Source organism: Anser anser (assembly GCF_964211835.1).
Source record: "Anser anser genome assembly, chromosome: Z".
Lineage (NCBI taxonomy): Eukaryota > Metazoa > Chordata > Aves > Anseriformes > Anatidae > Anser > Anser anser.
In genome coordinates this window covers 74,192,102-74,204,735 of record NC_139723.1, presented here as the reverse complement: position 1 = coordinate 74,204,735, position 12,634 = coordinate 74,192,102, and the positions used below count along the sequence as shown (strand labels likewise).

Sequence of the window (12,634 nt, the reverse complement as noted above, 5' to 3'; positions counted from 1 at the left end):
TTGGTTTGTACACAGACAGTTTTGTGAAGTCGTTAATTATGTTTTTCATCCATTCTTAACTCTAGCTTCTTTCCGGCAAAATGAGGTACTAGAAAGCAATAAAGAGCATGAAAAACAAGCTGTTCTGCATAGTATTTGTGTTGTCAACACTGGTCTCCTGGGGATTTTCCTGATCTCAGAAATGCTTTTTCTCAGCAGTGCTCATCTGATTTTACAGTCCTAGATCACGGCTTAGTGTTCAGAGACCAGACCGGTAAATCCCACATCACTTCTCTCCATATAGGGTTGTCTAGTTCTGTGTCACAAAACACAAAAGAAATTTCATCACAAATGGGTCAGGGTGAGTGTGTTGGACCTGTGCCTCAAAAACATTCTGATCCCAAGGAACAGATTGTGGGCCAAATTTCAAGTGTTAACTTTCTCTGAAGTCTCACAGAGAAGTCTTCTAACTAGCAGAGCAATACAGATAGCCTGGAATACTTTTTCCCTCCCTTTATATCTTTGTTTTTAACACCCAGATTATCTTGAATGACCGGACAATTGATGTGGCGCATGATTTCACTTTTGGAGTCAACCTAGCGAATGCAGCCCACCCCTGCGTGAGCTCACCATGTGCAAACGGAGGCAGCTGCGTTCCCAAGAAGGACAGCTATGAATGTGACTGTCCCCTGGGCTTCGATGGGCTGCATTGCCAGAAAGGTAACGATGGCTGCATCTCAATCCAGGGTTCTTTGCAAAAATGGCAGACATTTAGCAACTACAACTGTTGTACACATTCCTTGAAATAGAAACCCTGGAGGTCAGAGCTCCCTTTTCATCCATGCATGGTCCACCTACCCAGGGAAGAATTTGCTTTGTTATTTACGAATATCATAACTGTTTTCCTAGCACAGAACAATGATCCACAGATAGCAGCCCACTATCAGGTTGCTCACAGTGGACAGCACTGCACGCTTCATATTCCTCCCTGGTTACGCAGTGCTGTACAAAGGGGGAATTCCTGCCAGCATCCCTCAGCCAGTGATTATCTTACATCCTGAAGCATGAGGATTGATAACCCTTGTAATTTTATCCTCCGTAGAGCTAACAACAAACTTGGGTCTCATATACAGCAAGGTCTAATCCTTTTATAGACTCTTACTGCTCTGTAATTTCATTGTCTGCACCTTGGTACCGCAATGGAGACCACCAAGGAGGAAAACCTGCCCAGGCATATGTTGTTTTTCTTTCTTCAGAGCCACTGCTACGTTTCAAGCCTTAGACTCAGGAAAGTATTCTGACTGCATGAAAAGCCTTAAACAAAGGAATATAGGTTTTACCACTAGATGGAGATGTTTCCCTTCTGTGTTAGGCTTGATTTTGAAAAACTCTGAGGGACTGTTGCAATGTAATAGCAAAAACGTTAAAAAGAGCTGAGTGACATTATTGTCTTTACCCACTCTTTCATTTATCACAGGCATAAACTTCAAAGTAAAAAATAGTGGTTTGGTTTAAATCATGATGAATAGATTGGCCTTTTCTTCCAAAAAAGACAATGTCTTAGAACAAAAACATCTTAAAAAACAATGCAAGAAACTGCTCTGCTTACGTTATTGTGGTCAAAGTAATAGCAGGAGGAACGTCATTTATCCTGACTTCTCAGTGGGGAGGAATTGTGATTTTGTAGGGTGCTGTGCTCCTGGCTTTGAGGCAGCATCTGCAGCAGTACCCAGGTCTCTAGGGCGGGTTGAGGCAAGTGAATGCTTTGCAGCTTGAGTGTTCACGGATGTGCAGATAGCATGGATGTCTCTCCTTATGCACCTCATTCAGAACAGCCCTGATGAGCCCAGAGCAGATTTCTCAAAATAATCATTACCTGTATCTTGTCAGTAGTGTGTAGACACAGATAAAGCAGGATGCATGTGTATGGATGCTGCTACTTTGGCACAGGGCTTGGTTAGTGCACTCAGCTGGTTTGGGAGAGGCTGGAGGTGCAGCCACCATCCTGCTTGCTGGTGGGTGGCTGTAACCCCAGGCACTGAATAAAAAAACAAATTGCTTGTGTGGGACTACACCTCCTTCTCCAGAATTATACATGCACTTACAAAAATTCAACTTAAATGATTCTGGTATGTGATATGAGCTATTGATTGACACCATAATGGATCATTGGCTGAGGATTTCATTAGCTTCTGCTGGCATTGTTGTGTTTTGTGTCTTCCTTCCAAGCTGTGGTGAGTGTTAAAAGTAGTTGTACTCGGTTGTAACATAGAGCGGAATGGCAAATCATTGCTTTCCCTTGGGTAGAGCTGATCCATTCATAAGCCATGTAAGTCACTCGTACTTGAAAACAGCAGAAAGGTTTAGTGCTGGCTGCACCTTTGTATGTTTTAAGCAGGCAAATTTACGTAGATGGGGTAAAACTATTGAGTGCTATTTTCATAATTGATTACACCTGCCTATACAAAAGGGAAGTGGGGTTCACATGTTTGCAGAAAGGTGGGCATGCCACTTGATGGTCGGTGGATGGGAGATGCTTATGTTATAGAAAAATAAAACCAGAATGTTCTTGTTTTGTTTTGTGCTGACTCACTGCAGAGTGTGGAAACTACTGCCTCAACAGTAAGTACTGCAAATGATATGAAAACTGCTCTGTCACTGTGTGCCTGTGTCTGCTCTAGCAAGCTGGATGCTGGATTTCCATTAAGTCTGGCAATTTTCTGTCAACAGTCCAAAACATTTTCTGGCATTTTATAGTACTTCCTTCAACCTTGTCCAGTCAATATTTGAAACTGCATCCAGAGCACCTGCCAAGTGCAGCATGGTGGCTGTAGCACTGGCCTCTGCATTTGCAAAGCAGTGGGGCCAGGCAGGTGCTTTGCAGGGGTAGATGCTCCTTCAGGTCACTGCAGCTGCTCAGACTTTGCTCTTGCTTGTCATGAGAGTTTTGGTGCCTCTCGGCCAAACAGCAATGAGCAGGGAGTGAAGGTGTTTGGTACAACATCTCCCTACCGGCCCTAGTCCTTCCTAGTTGTGAAGCTCCTGCACGCATTAAGGGTACTGTTCAAATTTAGCTGGTTTTCTGTGCAGCAGGTGAGGAGCACACCAAAGAGCAAGCAGAGATAAACGCACGTGAAGTGTTACTCTGCAGAGGAAATCAGTGAGAGAGAAAGGGCAAAGGCTGTGCATGGAACCAGCCCATTCCTCTGCCGCAGGCAGGAGCAGCTGGGTGTTGCTGCCAGCACGGGACACGCACAGGGAGGAAAAAGGCTCTGACACCCTCTGCCTCCATCCGCTGTGGTCGGAGACTGTCCAACACAGAAAGCATCAGACCGAGCAAGCAGTGTCTGGCCAAGCCCAATGCATCTTTTGCAATCTTCCAGCAGTGCTGGCAGGCTGCGGGCTGTGGTGGTTTCTTTAGACACATTAGGCAGCTTTCCTGATTTCACTAAGGATGGAAACAGACATTTGTCACTATCTAAAATTCTCACTCTTGGCACTTAAAGCTCAATTTTGTATTGCTGTTGTTGGCTGCCAGACTACAGCAATTGTTATATATCTGTGTTACAGTGAGCTCTTAAAGCCCAGCCAGACTCAGTATTGCACAAAGAGAGCAAACATCCATGCCTTGAAAAGCTTGAAATCTATATAGATGGGATTAGCTGTGGGTTGAAGGGATTAGTTCTCAATAGGAAAATAGGATGAAGTTAGCTATTTCAAGGAATTTATAAAACTGGCTTATATTAATGCAGCAGGCAGTTATGAGAGCTCAGCAGCAAGTTGTAGGATGCTCACTCAAAAGGAAATCTGTTCAGGACAGCGCTCACAGGCTGCCAGTGGGTCTATGTCAACTATGTTCTGTGATTTACATTACACATCTGAGTTAATTTATGAATGTTTTTTCCCAGTGGGAAGAAGTACACCAGCTCTAGTGCTGGTCTCAATGCAGGCTGCACTCCCAGTGGTGACTGGGACTGCAAACTGCAGCTCTGCCAGGGGCTGTCCCTGGGGAAGAGGCTGGGGGGACACCAGTGAGGTCTGGGCAAGACACACTTATCCTGCCAGGCAGTGCTGCTGTGCGTGCTGAATGCATGGGCCAACAGGCTTTGCACGTTCGGCCTCTGTCCTACAGCCTTTAGGATACTCTTGGTTGCTTCCAGTATACTTAAAATGATGAAGAGTGGCTTGGAGGTCCTTCCCAGAGCTATCCTCTTCCTGCAATGCTTCCCAGAGGTGCTAGAACCACCACTGCACCATGGAGAATCAAGGAATATGAAAACAGTGATTAAAACAACAACAACCAAAATAAGCAGCATTTTACCAATACTTCATCTTTTCCTTTACTAATGTTTATGGTGGAACAAGACATTAGGCCCATGGTATAAAGTCAGTGGTTTGAAAGTCCCCAGCTACTGCCCTTGTATTTACGTACAAACTGATGGTGCCTTTCCAGAAGCCAGTGTCAGTGAGTTCAGCTGGGTTCTAGCCACCATCAGGGACCTGTCAATGCAGGACTAAATCAATAAAACAGTCTTTTTTTTTTTTTTTTTTTTTTCTCTTCTATTTCCATGTCAGCTAACACACATTTTTTTTACTTTTTTTTTTTTTTTAAATACTTTTCAGCCATTACAGAAGCAATCGAAATCCCACAGTTTATTGGTCGTAGTTACCTCATATACAATAATCCAGATATCCTGAAAAGGTAACGTATCTACTGCGAACATAAGTGATTGTATTGCTTCTTCACTGTTATAGTGTTGGGAGCCTCTTGTGGCAGGAAGTTGTATATTTAAGTGCTTTAAACTATTTTTGCCATAATAGTATATATTTCAGGAAATATATATTTTTTATTCATCTGCTTATGGCTTAGCTTGTTACAATAGCTAAGCATATTGTAGCCTTTGAAGAAATGGTATTCACAGCATACATCTGATACGGAGGAGGACTGGTGTGTGCTTTTGGAGAACAGAGAATGAACATACAGATCCTGTATCCTTAGTCTAAGGATTTAAACTCTTACTCTAGACTAAATTTTAGGTCCTCAAACTTCTATTTGGCTGCTCTCTAAAAGATGCCCAAATTCCAGCAAATTTTGCAAATTTTATTCCAGCAAATACTGGCCTCTGTTTCAGCCACTGCTTATGGGTAGCTTCCCAAATGTCCTCACCTGCAGCTCCATACCTCTCACCTCCCAGGGCACCCAACCTACCAGATGTTCTCAAGGTCTGCTTGTTAGACTGCGTCTCCCATGAGATGGGGAGAAAAAGTATTTTCTCTTCCTTGTGTGGAATAACCCGGTGTTTGGGATTCTGGAGAACCAAGTACAATTCCACCACCCGGAAATGCTGGAAATGGGGCTGTGAACCACAGTCCCTCACAAATCAGAATGTAGGCAAATTGCTAGGAAGTATCCAGTAAGACTAAGGGACAAGAAATGCTGCATCATCTTCTAGGTTTGTTTGAAAGAAGACTGTCTCAGTGCAATATTTTACTATTATTTCCTTCTTTTACATTAAACAGGGTATCAGGAGCAAGAACAGATGTGTTCATGAGGTTTAAAACCATGCCTCAGTGCAATATTTTACTATTATTTCCTTCTTTTACATTAAACAGGGTATCAGGAGCAAGAACAAATGTGTTCATGAGGTTTAAAACCACAATGAAGGAAGGTCTTTTGATGTGGAGGGGAGACAGTCCCATGCGACCTAATAGTGATTTCATTTCTATAGGCCTTCAAGAAGGAGCATTAATATTCAGGTAAACTATCACATCTTTATTTTTATTGCGCACAGTGCACTCAGTGCTTGAAGGTGCCTCCACTGCACATCCAATGTGCTTGTCCTTTGGTGCATTGTGGGACACCTCCAACTTTTGTTTTGTTCAGTGATAAATCCAGTTCTTGTCTGGGAAAGGATACAAACTGAAGTAACATGCTGCCAACTTTACATCACTCTTCCTCTCTCCCTAACAATTCCTAAAACATCATATTTTTACTGTGATTTTGTTAAAAGTCACCCTACGAGGATAGGAGCACTGTCAGTAACTCCCCGCATTGCTTTTGCTATCTCAATTAAGTAGACCAGGTGTAGGGCATCAGGTGTGTACATGGGAGCAGGACTTTCACCTTCTTAAACCCCAGAATAACCCTCCCTGTGAAACAAGACCAGCCGGCACTGGGCTTTGTTACTGCCACCACCAACACAACCACTTGTTTAAGAAACAAATAATATTATTGTCAAAAAAATAAAGCAGAGGAGTGTTGAGAAATTGAGAAACAGGCTGATCTCCTGTTCTTGCTCTCCAGAATTGCTTTCACCCTTGCAGACACTTAGGCAGAATCTGTGCAATGTTGTGCATGGTGCTTTATGGGACTCGTGCCTTTTGAAAGCCATATCTTTCCTCATGATCCTGCTTCTAGGTAGCATCATCTCCCCTTTGTGAAGGTAGGCTCAGGTGTCTGAAATTAAGATGCCTGAAGTGTGAACCTGATGGGGACATCATGTCTGCTGAGTAATTTCATTAGCAGCAAAAAAATATTGATCTGCAAATGAACCAACGAGGTTCACGATTATCTCTGTATTTATATCGTTAGGTTTCATCCTTTCTAACATCACAGGTCTCAACCTTCTCTGTAATGCATGCTTTATTTGACTGGTAATAGTTTATTTAGCAACCGAGTTTAGCAACCTCTCTCCCATTAGGCCAAGGGTTTATATGTAACTGACCATCACAGCATCCTGGCTCCGGGAAGAAATGCTATGCAGAAGCCCTTTGTCTGCTGCCTGGGCCAGTGATGACGATACCCTCTCTGACCTGGGCAGGAGGGAGCTTTTTGTGTTCCTCCATGAGCCTGACTTTCCAAAATAAGTGCATCAGCACTGGGTTTCCAAAGGAAGCTACCATTCACCTGCAAAATCTGAGCTAAAGGTGGGCTCTGGGGGCTGAGCAGATTTATGAGGCACAGAGCAATGGTGTTCAATCAGTGTGCGGTGAGACAGTCTTTGCAAGGGAGGTGGTAACACTTTACATTGTGGTTTGGCGTGTGTTGTTTTTTTTTTTTTTTTAATTGCAGCTACAATTTGGGCAGCGGCGTTGCTTCCATAGTGGTGAACGGCTCGTTCAGCGACGGCCGGTGGCACCGGGTCAAGGCCGTTCGGTAAGTGGCCCCTCTTCATCCCAGGGGCAGCACTGCAGAGGAGCCACCGCAGCTCCCTCCGTGCTCTCGCATCACTTCAGGGCAGAGCTGTGAGCAGCTCGGCTGCTGCAGGAGGGCACACACAGAGATCATTGTACTGGAGGTGGCGGTGCCAGCTCTGAAGGCCAGCGCAGCTCCAGGCAGGCTGCCAGCATCACGCGGGGCTGTTCCCAGGCGGTGACAGGCCATCTCTCCAGCCCATACCATGCGGGTTAACTGCATTTCTCTTTAGCGTCTGCATTCTGAAATTCCCTAGTGAGCACTCCGAGGACTGGCACAAGGGCTAGAGCACAGACCGTGTATGCCTACTTTCTCTGTTTGGGGGAGGTGCAGACATCTTGCAGTGTATATATAACTCATATTTATAACTCATTACCTCATGGGAGGCCGGCGTGCCCAGTGGGGAAAGCACACATCTCTCTCCTCGTGAGATGCCGATTCCCTGGAAATCACAGACTGATGTTAGCACAGCTTGTCACCAAATTCAGTGAGGAGAAAAGCCCAACAAGTGGCTTTTCTGTCAAAGCAGTTAATAACCATTTATGAAGTGGAAGTGGCCTAAAAGCTCTAGCAAGAAAGGGGCCATTTGAGCAGGGCACTTAAGTTTTACCTCACCTTGCCTTTTTTCACCCTTCTTGGTTAAGCTTCTGCAGTTTACTTTTTATATCATGTCTGATTTTTAAAAAGCACATCAGCACCTGCCCATCCTCCCCTAGCTGTGCAACTTACTTCTTTTCCAGTTTCTTTCTCCTCCAGAAATGTGTCCCCACCTTTGCAGGTCCGTGAAAAGAAACACCCTGAGGGGTCGGGATTGCCATAGCTTGTCACTGCCTAAAATCAGGCCCATCCTCCACCAGGCACTGAGTCCCCTTGTCCTCCTGGCAGGAGGAGGATGCTGCTGCTCCTCCCACCTGGTTGTGGGCTGGATGCCTAAGAGCTGTTTGCTTTTCATTTCAGGGATGGGCAATCTGGCAAAGTAACTGTGGATGATTACGGAGCCAGGACTGGTAAATCCCCTGGAAAGATGAGGCAGCTAAACATCAATGGAGATCTCTATGTAGGTGAGTTCTCACTGTCCATGTTCAGCACCTGACTGTGTTTTTGTGCTTGCAAGGGAAGCTGCAAGCCAAGGCATCCCAGCTCCATCTGACTCCAGGTGAAGGCTCCATGAAGCAGCCTCTGGTCCTCCACAGCCTGGTTTCTGAGGGGAAGGGAACTGTGGTAGGAGAAGGGACCAGTACCGAGGTGCTCACTGTAGTCCCCAGCAAGTAACATTAGCTGCAAACCCTGTATATTAGTGGGAGCCTGGGCACAAGGTTTTCCAGTGCTTATTGCTGCTACAGTTTCTGTAATAAGTAATTAGGATCCATGTTTGTTCTCTTCTGCTTGTTCCCTCTGACTGCCCAAAAGCTGTATTTTAAAACACAGCACAACCTGTATGTTAAAATTCACCTCTGAGGTTTGCTAGGAAGCTGTGTCACACTGCCGGGCATGCAGTGGGCTGAACAGGAGCACATGTTGGTGAAGAGTTTCTCATCGTTGCCTTTTCCCCAGGTGGAATGAAGGAGATCGCCCTGCACACCAACAGGCAGTACCTGCGAGGGCTGGTGGGCTGCATCTCGCACCTCACGCTGTCCACCGACTACCACATCTCGCTGGTGGAGGATGCAGCTGATGGGAAGAACATCAACATGTGTGGGACCAAGTGACAAGAGAGGAGCCCCGGAGCTGAGGACCCATCCTGCGCTTGCGTGTGCAGATGAAAGTGAGCTGGCTGCTGCAGCCCTCCACAGCCGGACCATGGTCGCCATCAGAAGATGACAGAGCCAAAGGGAAACCCTAAAAAAAAAGAACATTTTCCCCCTCCTTTCCTCTGCTGACCAAACCAAACTGAGTATTTTGTGTAGGAGCCCTCCCCTTTACCCACTGCGTGTTTAGTAAGCGCTAAAGGTCGTGCGTCAGTGCAAACAGCAGAGAACTGTGTGGTGTTACGAGTAGCTCAGTGGCTGTGTTGTGGTCCATAGGTTGTCTTTTTTAATGTCAAAAAGGGCAGTCTTTAAACACCTGCATTCATTCCACCTTCCACTTTGCAATGGTACAACGACTGTATTGTGCAACAGATACATGAGCAGGCAACGTATCTATGCATTCAAATGTATGTCCCCAAATCAGCAGTTCTTCTGACTGCTCTGATTTAGCTAAGTTATGTTTCATCCCGTGTAAATAACAGCTGCAGTGACTGGTTTCAAAATGTTGTTGTTTGTTGAGGAGGAAAGTTCTTAAAGTCTACTTTTTTACTACAAGCAACAAAAATCAATGAACCAATTTTATAGGAGTAATTTTATACTTGTATATTTTTTATAGCAGCAGCAGACCTGCTTACATGGTATAACTTTTGACATTTAGGTGTACTATACAATTAGCTCTTTGCACACTTTCCTGAAAATAGCAAAGTGACCTGTGGTTTCAGTTGGTTATACAGAAGGCTCAGTGTCTGTATTATACAGTTTTGGTGGAGATATTTGTGAGTTATAACCAGTTTTAAATCTCTTTTTTTTGTTGTTGTTTTGTAAATTTTGACAGTTTAAAATGTACATTATGAAGTTTTTCTGGCTTAAAAATTAAAAGATTAGGAGGAAAAAAGTACAAACTCTTGCTGTTGTGGTATTTTAAATCACAATTTTTAATGCTGAAAAAGGAGAAAAGGGATGTGCAAGAGACCTCGGTAGGTCACAGACCTCTTAAAATAAAATGTTTTCTAGGCACTGGACCAACACTTGTGCAACCTTGATTGCCAAACTGTAATTTAAGCAGGCAAAAAGAGTGCTGTTGAGACAGTAAGGAAATGATCCAGAATTTCATAGTTTAGAGATTTCTGGGTTTGTTAACTCTTTGTCTGAAGCAGAGCCATGAGCTGTCAAGGGGCAGAGGTGCCAGAGAAGCACTGACTTCCGTGCCAGCATGGGCTCACTTGAATGACAACATGCTCGGAGGACCTGATGTGGCAAAAGCAATGGGCAACAGGATCATTTGGCTGCTTTTTCACTGTGCCCAGGGTGCTCCCTGGGAACCAAAACACGTTTCTGAGTCTCATCCCGTCTAGAGTTGGCTTTGAACAGCTGCAGGCTGGAGTGAACAAATGGTAGGTGGTGCTAGATGTGAGCACATGTGAAATAGCTGCCAAGGAGACCACAGCCCCTCTTTTACGTTCTGGAAGGGAGACCCTGACTGCTTGGGGTAAAGATCTTGTGCTCCATGCAGACCTGGCAGCAGTGGCCAAAAAGAGATGCTGGGAGTTGTTAGAAAGAAACAGAAAAATATATGGTGGTGCCAGCATGTAACATGTGCACCTGTGCTCTGTCCCCTGTTGAAACAGCACTGCAGAAAAACTGCAGAAGAAATAAGCAGATAGCAGATGAGCTGGAGACACACGTGGCTTTTGTCCCAGGAGAAACAAAGTAGTTTTTTTTGGTTTAGGGAACCCCATAAGGACAGAGGTGTATGGTCGTGAATGTATGGTGTATGTGTGGTCGGGAAAAAGCAGGATAATGTATGCATTAAATGTCACTGAAGTACATGGCCAGGACATGTCCTTAAACTGAAGGTAAGTGGAATTTGATACTATTGGGTATAAACAGGATAAGTGCTAGGAGTTAGAAATGGGGTAAAAAATGAAAAACTGTGGAGGCTTGCTGGCTGCTGGAGAGGAAAGAGTTGTGTTTTATGTGCACATGGGTTTTCCCAAGCAGCAAAGACCTGACCCATTCCAACACAAGGCAAAGAGATCTGGCCAGCCAGACCCCTTGTCCTCGGGACCACTGTGATGCCGGTGACAGGGACAGTGCCAGTCCCAAAACTGCATCACTCCCTGCTCTGTCACGTGAGCCTCTCCATTTCCATCCTGTCATTTCTGTTGCAGGGTTTGGAGAGCAGTTCCAAGGCAAACATCTGGCAGGAGAAATCTCTATTTTAAGATAATTTACTGCAGTGTAGCTGGTGTTTTGGTACAAGGCAATATTTCTCCAGAACAAAAGCTACTCTTTGAAATGCAGGGAGGGGGGCAGCTGGTAGGAAATACCTCTGTTGTTGTTGTGGAAAAGGAAAAGCAGCAAGCTGCAGCTCTGCGAACGCCTCTTCCCAAATGTGTGTATCACCGCGCGGGAATTTGGTGCTGGCGGCATCGCCCCGCCGCAGCGCAGGCTGAGCACAAGTGACACAGCTGCACGGCGCCAGCGGGGGGGCGAATAGCAAGGATGGCTTGATTCCTTTAAAGAAAAAAAGAAAAAAAAAAAAAGTGTTTTCTGGGACTTTTTAGAGAGAGCCTGAGAAAATTCCAGATGGGGAGCATCCCTGCACGTGCGTTTGTGGTTTCCCTGGCAAAGTTTGGCCATGCCCCCAGGCTTCCACCACTCAGCAGGCTGGGCAGAACATTGGTGCCAGGAGCTCAGGAGCATCTGACCAGGTACAGAGGCTCAGCCACCCCTGGAACCAGGCTAGGGCAGGAGAGGGGAAAAGGGGAGGCTGCATGGCAGAGCACTTAGTCATTTTCCCAGGAACTGGCCTTGGATGTGTTGCTTGCTCGCCAACGTTCTTTATTAACCTTATTATTTATCACCCAGTATATATCTGAGGCTCAGTGCAACCCTGGCACTGCAGCAGGATGCGCTCACACCCATTGACAGTCCTGTGTCCTTTTGCTGCAAGTGCCTGGTTTTTCTGAAGTGAACTGCAGGGCATGGAGACTGCCCACCACATGGCCACCATTCCCAACCTCTGGCAGGACTTTCTGATGGGTCAAAAAACAGGCTTTTGAATTTGTGGCAACTTCAAGGGCTTTTGTACATGTACCATAGTTCCAGAAGCCCCGGGAACTGGTTTGTAGTTCTTTGGTGGATTTTGTCACTATTGGGTCCTGCTTTACATTTCAAATCCCCACAGCAGAGGTGGCATCCAGGGGACAGCTGTCCATGCCTGGGCCCTGCTGTGCCCAGTCCCCCTGCAGTGACCTGTGAGGCAAGTGGTGGCTCTGTGTGCTTTTGAGCAGGTAGGCAAGGAGCAGACTGTTAAAAAAAAAAAAAAAAAAAAAAAAAAAAAAAAAAAAAGAAATCTACAGAAGAGCAAAGAGACGTGGAAATGCAGCTTGTATCCCTAAGTCCTCGTGCCTCTCTTTGTAATGTAATCCCCTTTCTAAATCTCAACTCTTAGTTTTCTTCCTGATTTTCCACATTTATCCTGAAAAAAAAACTACCTTTCTATTGGTAAACACCCTGCTTGGTGCCAGCCTTGGATGGGACAAAGCAGGCTCTGGGCTGTGCCTTGGAACCCAGGGGGCATTCAGGAGAAAAGGGATGGTGGTGGCAGGGGGGAAGGACGCCCACCAGCCACTGATTGTTTTTGAGAGCTGCTCCCTGCCTTTCCTTCCCACAGGGCAGCATGCCTCGCTGTGACCCAGCCCGAGCC

At 45.6% G+C, this 12,634-nt stretch overlaps 1 protein-coding gene across 4 annotated transcripts in view; it reads left to right on the top strand.

Annotated features, from left to right (window-relative positions):
* The window catches only part of EGFLAM (EGF like, fibronectin type III and laminin G domains), a 78,246-nt gene extending 65,987 nt beyond the window's left edge, over nt 1–12,259 (top strand). For 2 of the 4 annotated variants that reach the window (XM_083818481.1, XM_083818480.1), the window contains exons 18-24: nt 519–699; nt 2,578–2,601; nt 4,603–4,681; nt 5,593–5,736; nt 7,052–7,135; nt 8,132–8,235; nt 8,729–12,259. In XM_083818481.1, the coding sequence (XP_083674607.1) occupies nt 519–699; nt 2,578–2,601; nt 4,603–4,681; nt 5,593–5,736; nt 7,052–7,135; nt 8,132–8,235; nt 8,729–8,883 (771 nt within the window). In that variant the 3' untranslated portion in view covers nt 8,884–12,259. The remainder of the gene's footprint in view (nt 1–518; nt 700–2,577; nt 2,602–4,602; nt 4,682–5,592; nt 5,737–7,051; nt 7,136–8,131; nt 8,236–8,728) is intronic. The other 2 variants (XM_083818483.1, XM_083818482.1) reach the window with 1 other exon arrangement.
* The last annotated feature ends 375 nt before the right edge of the window (nt 12,260–12,634 follow it).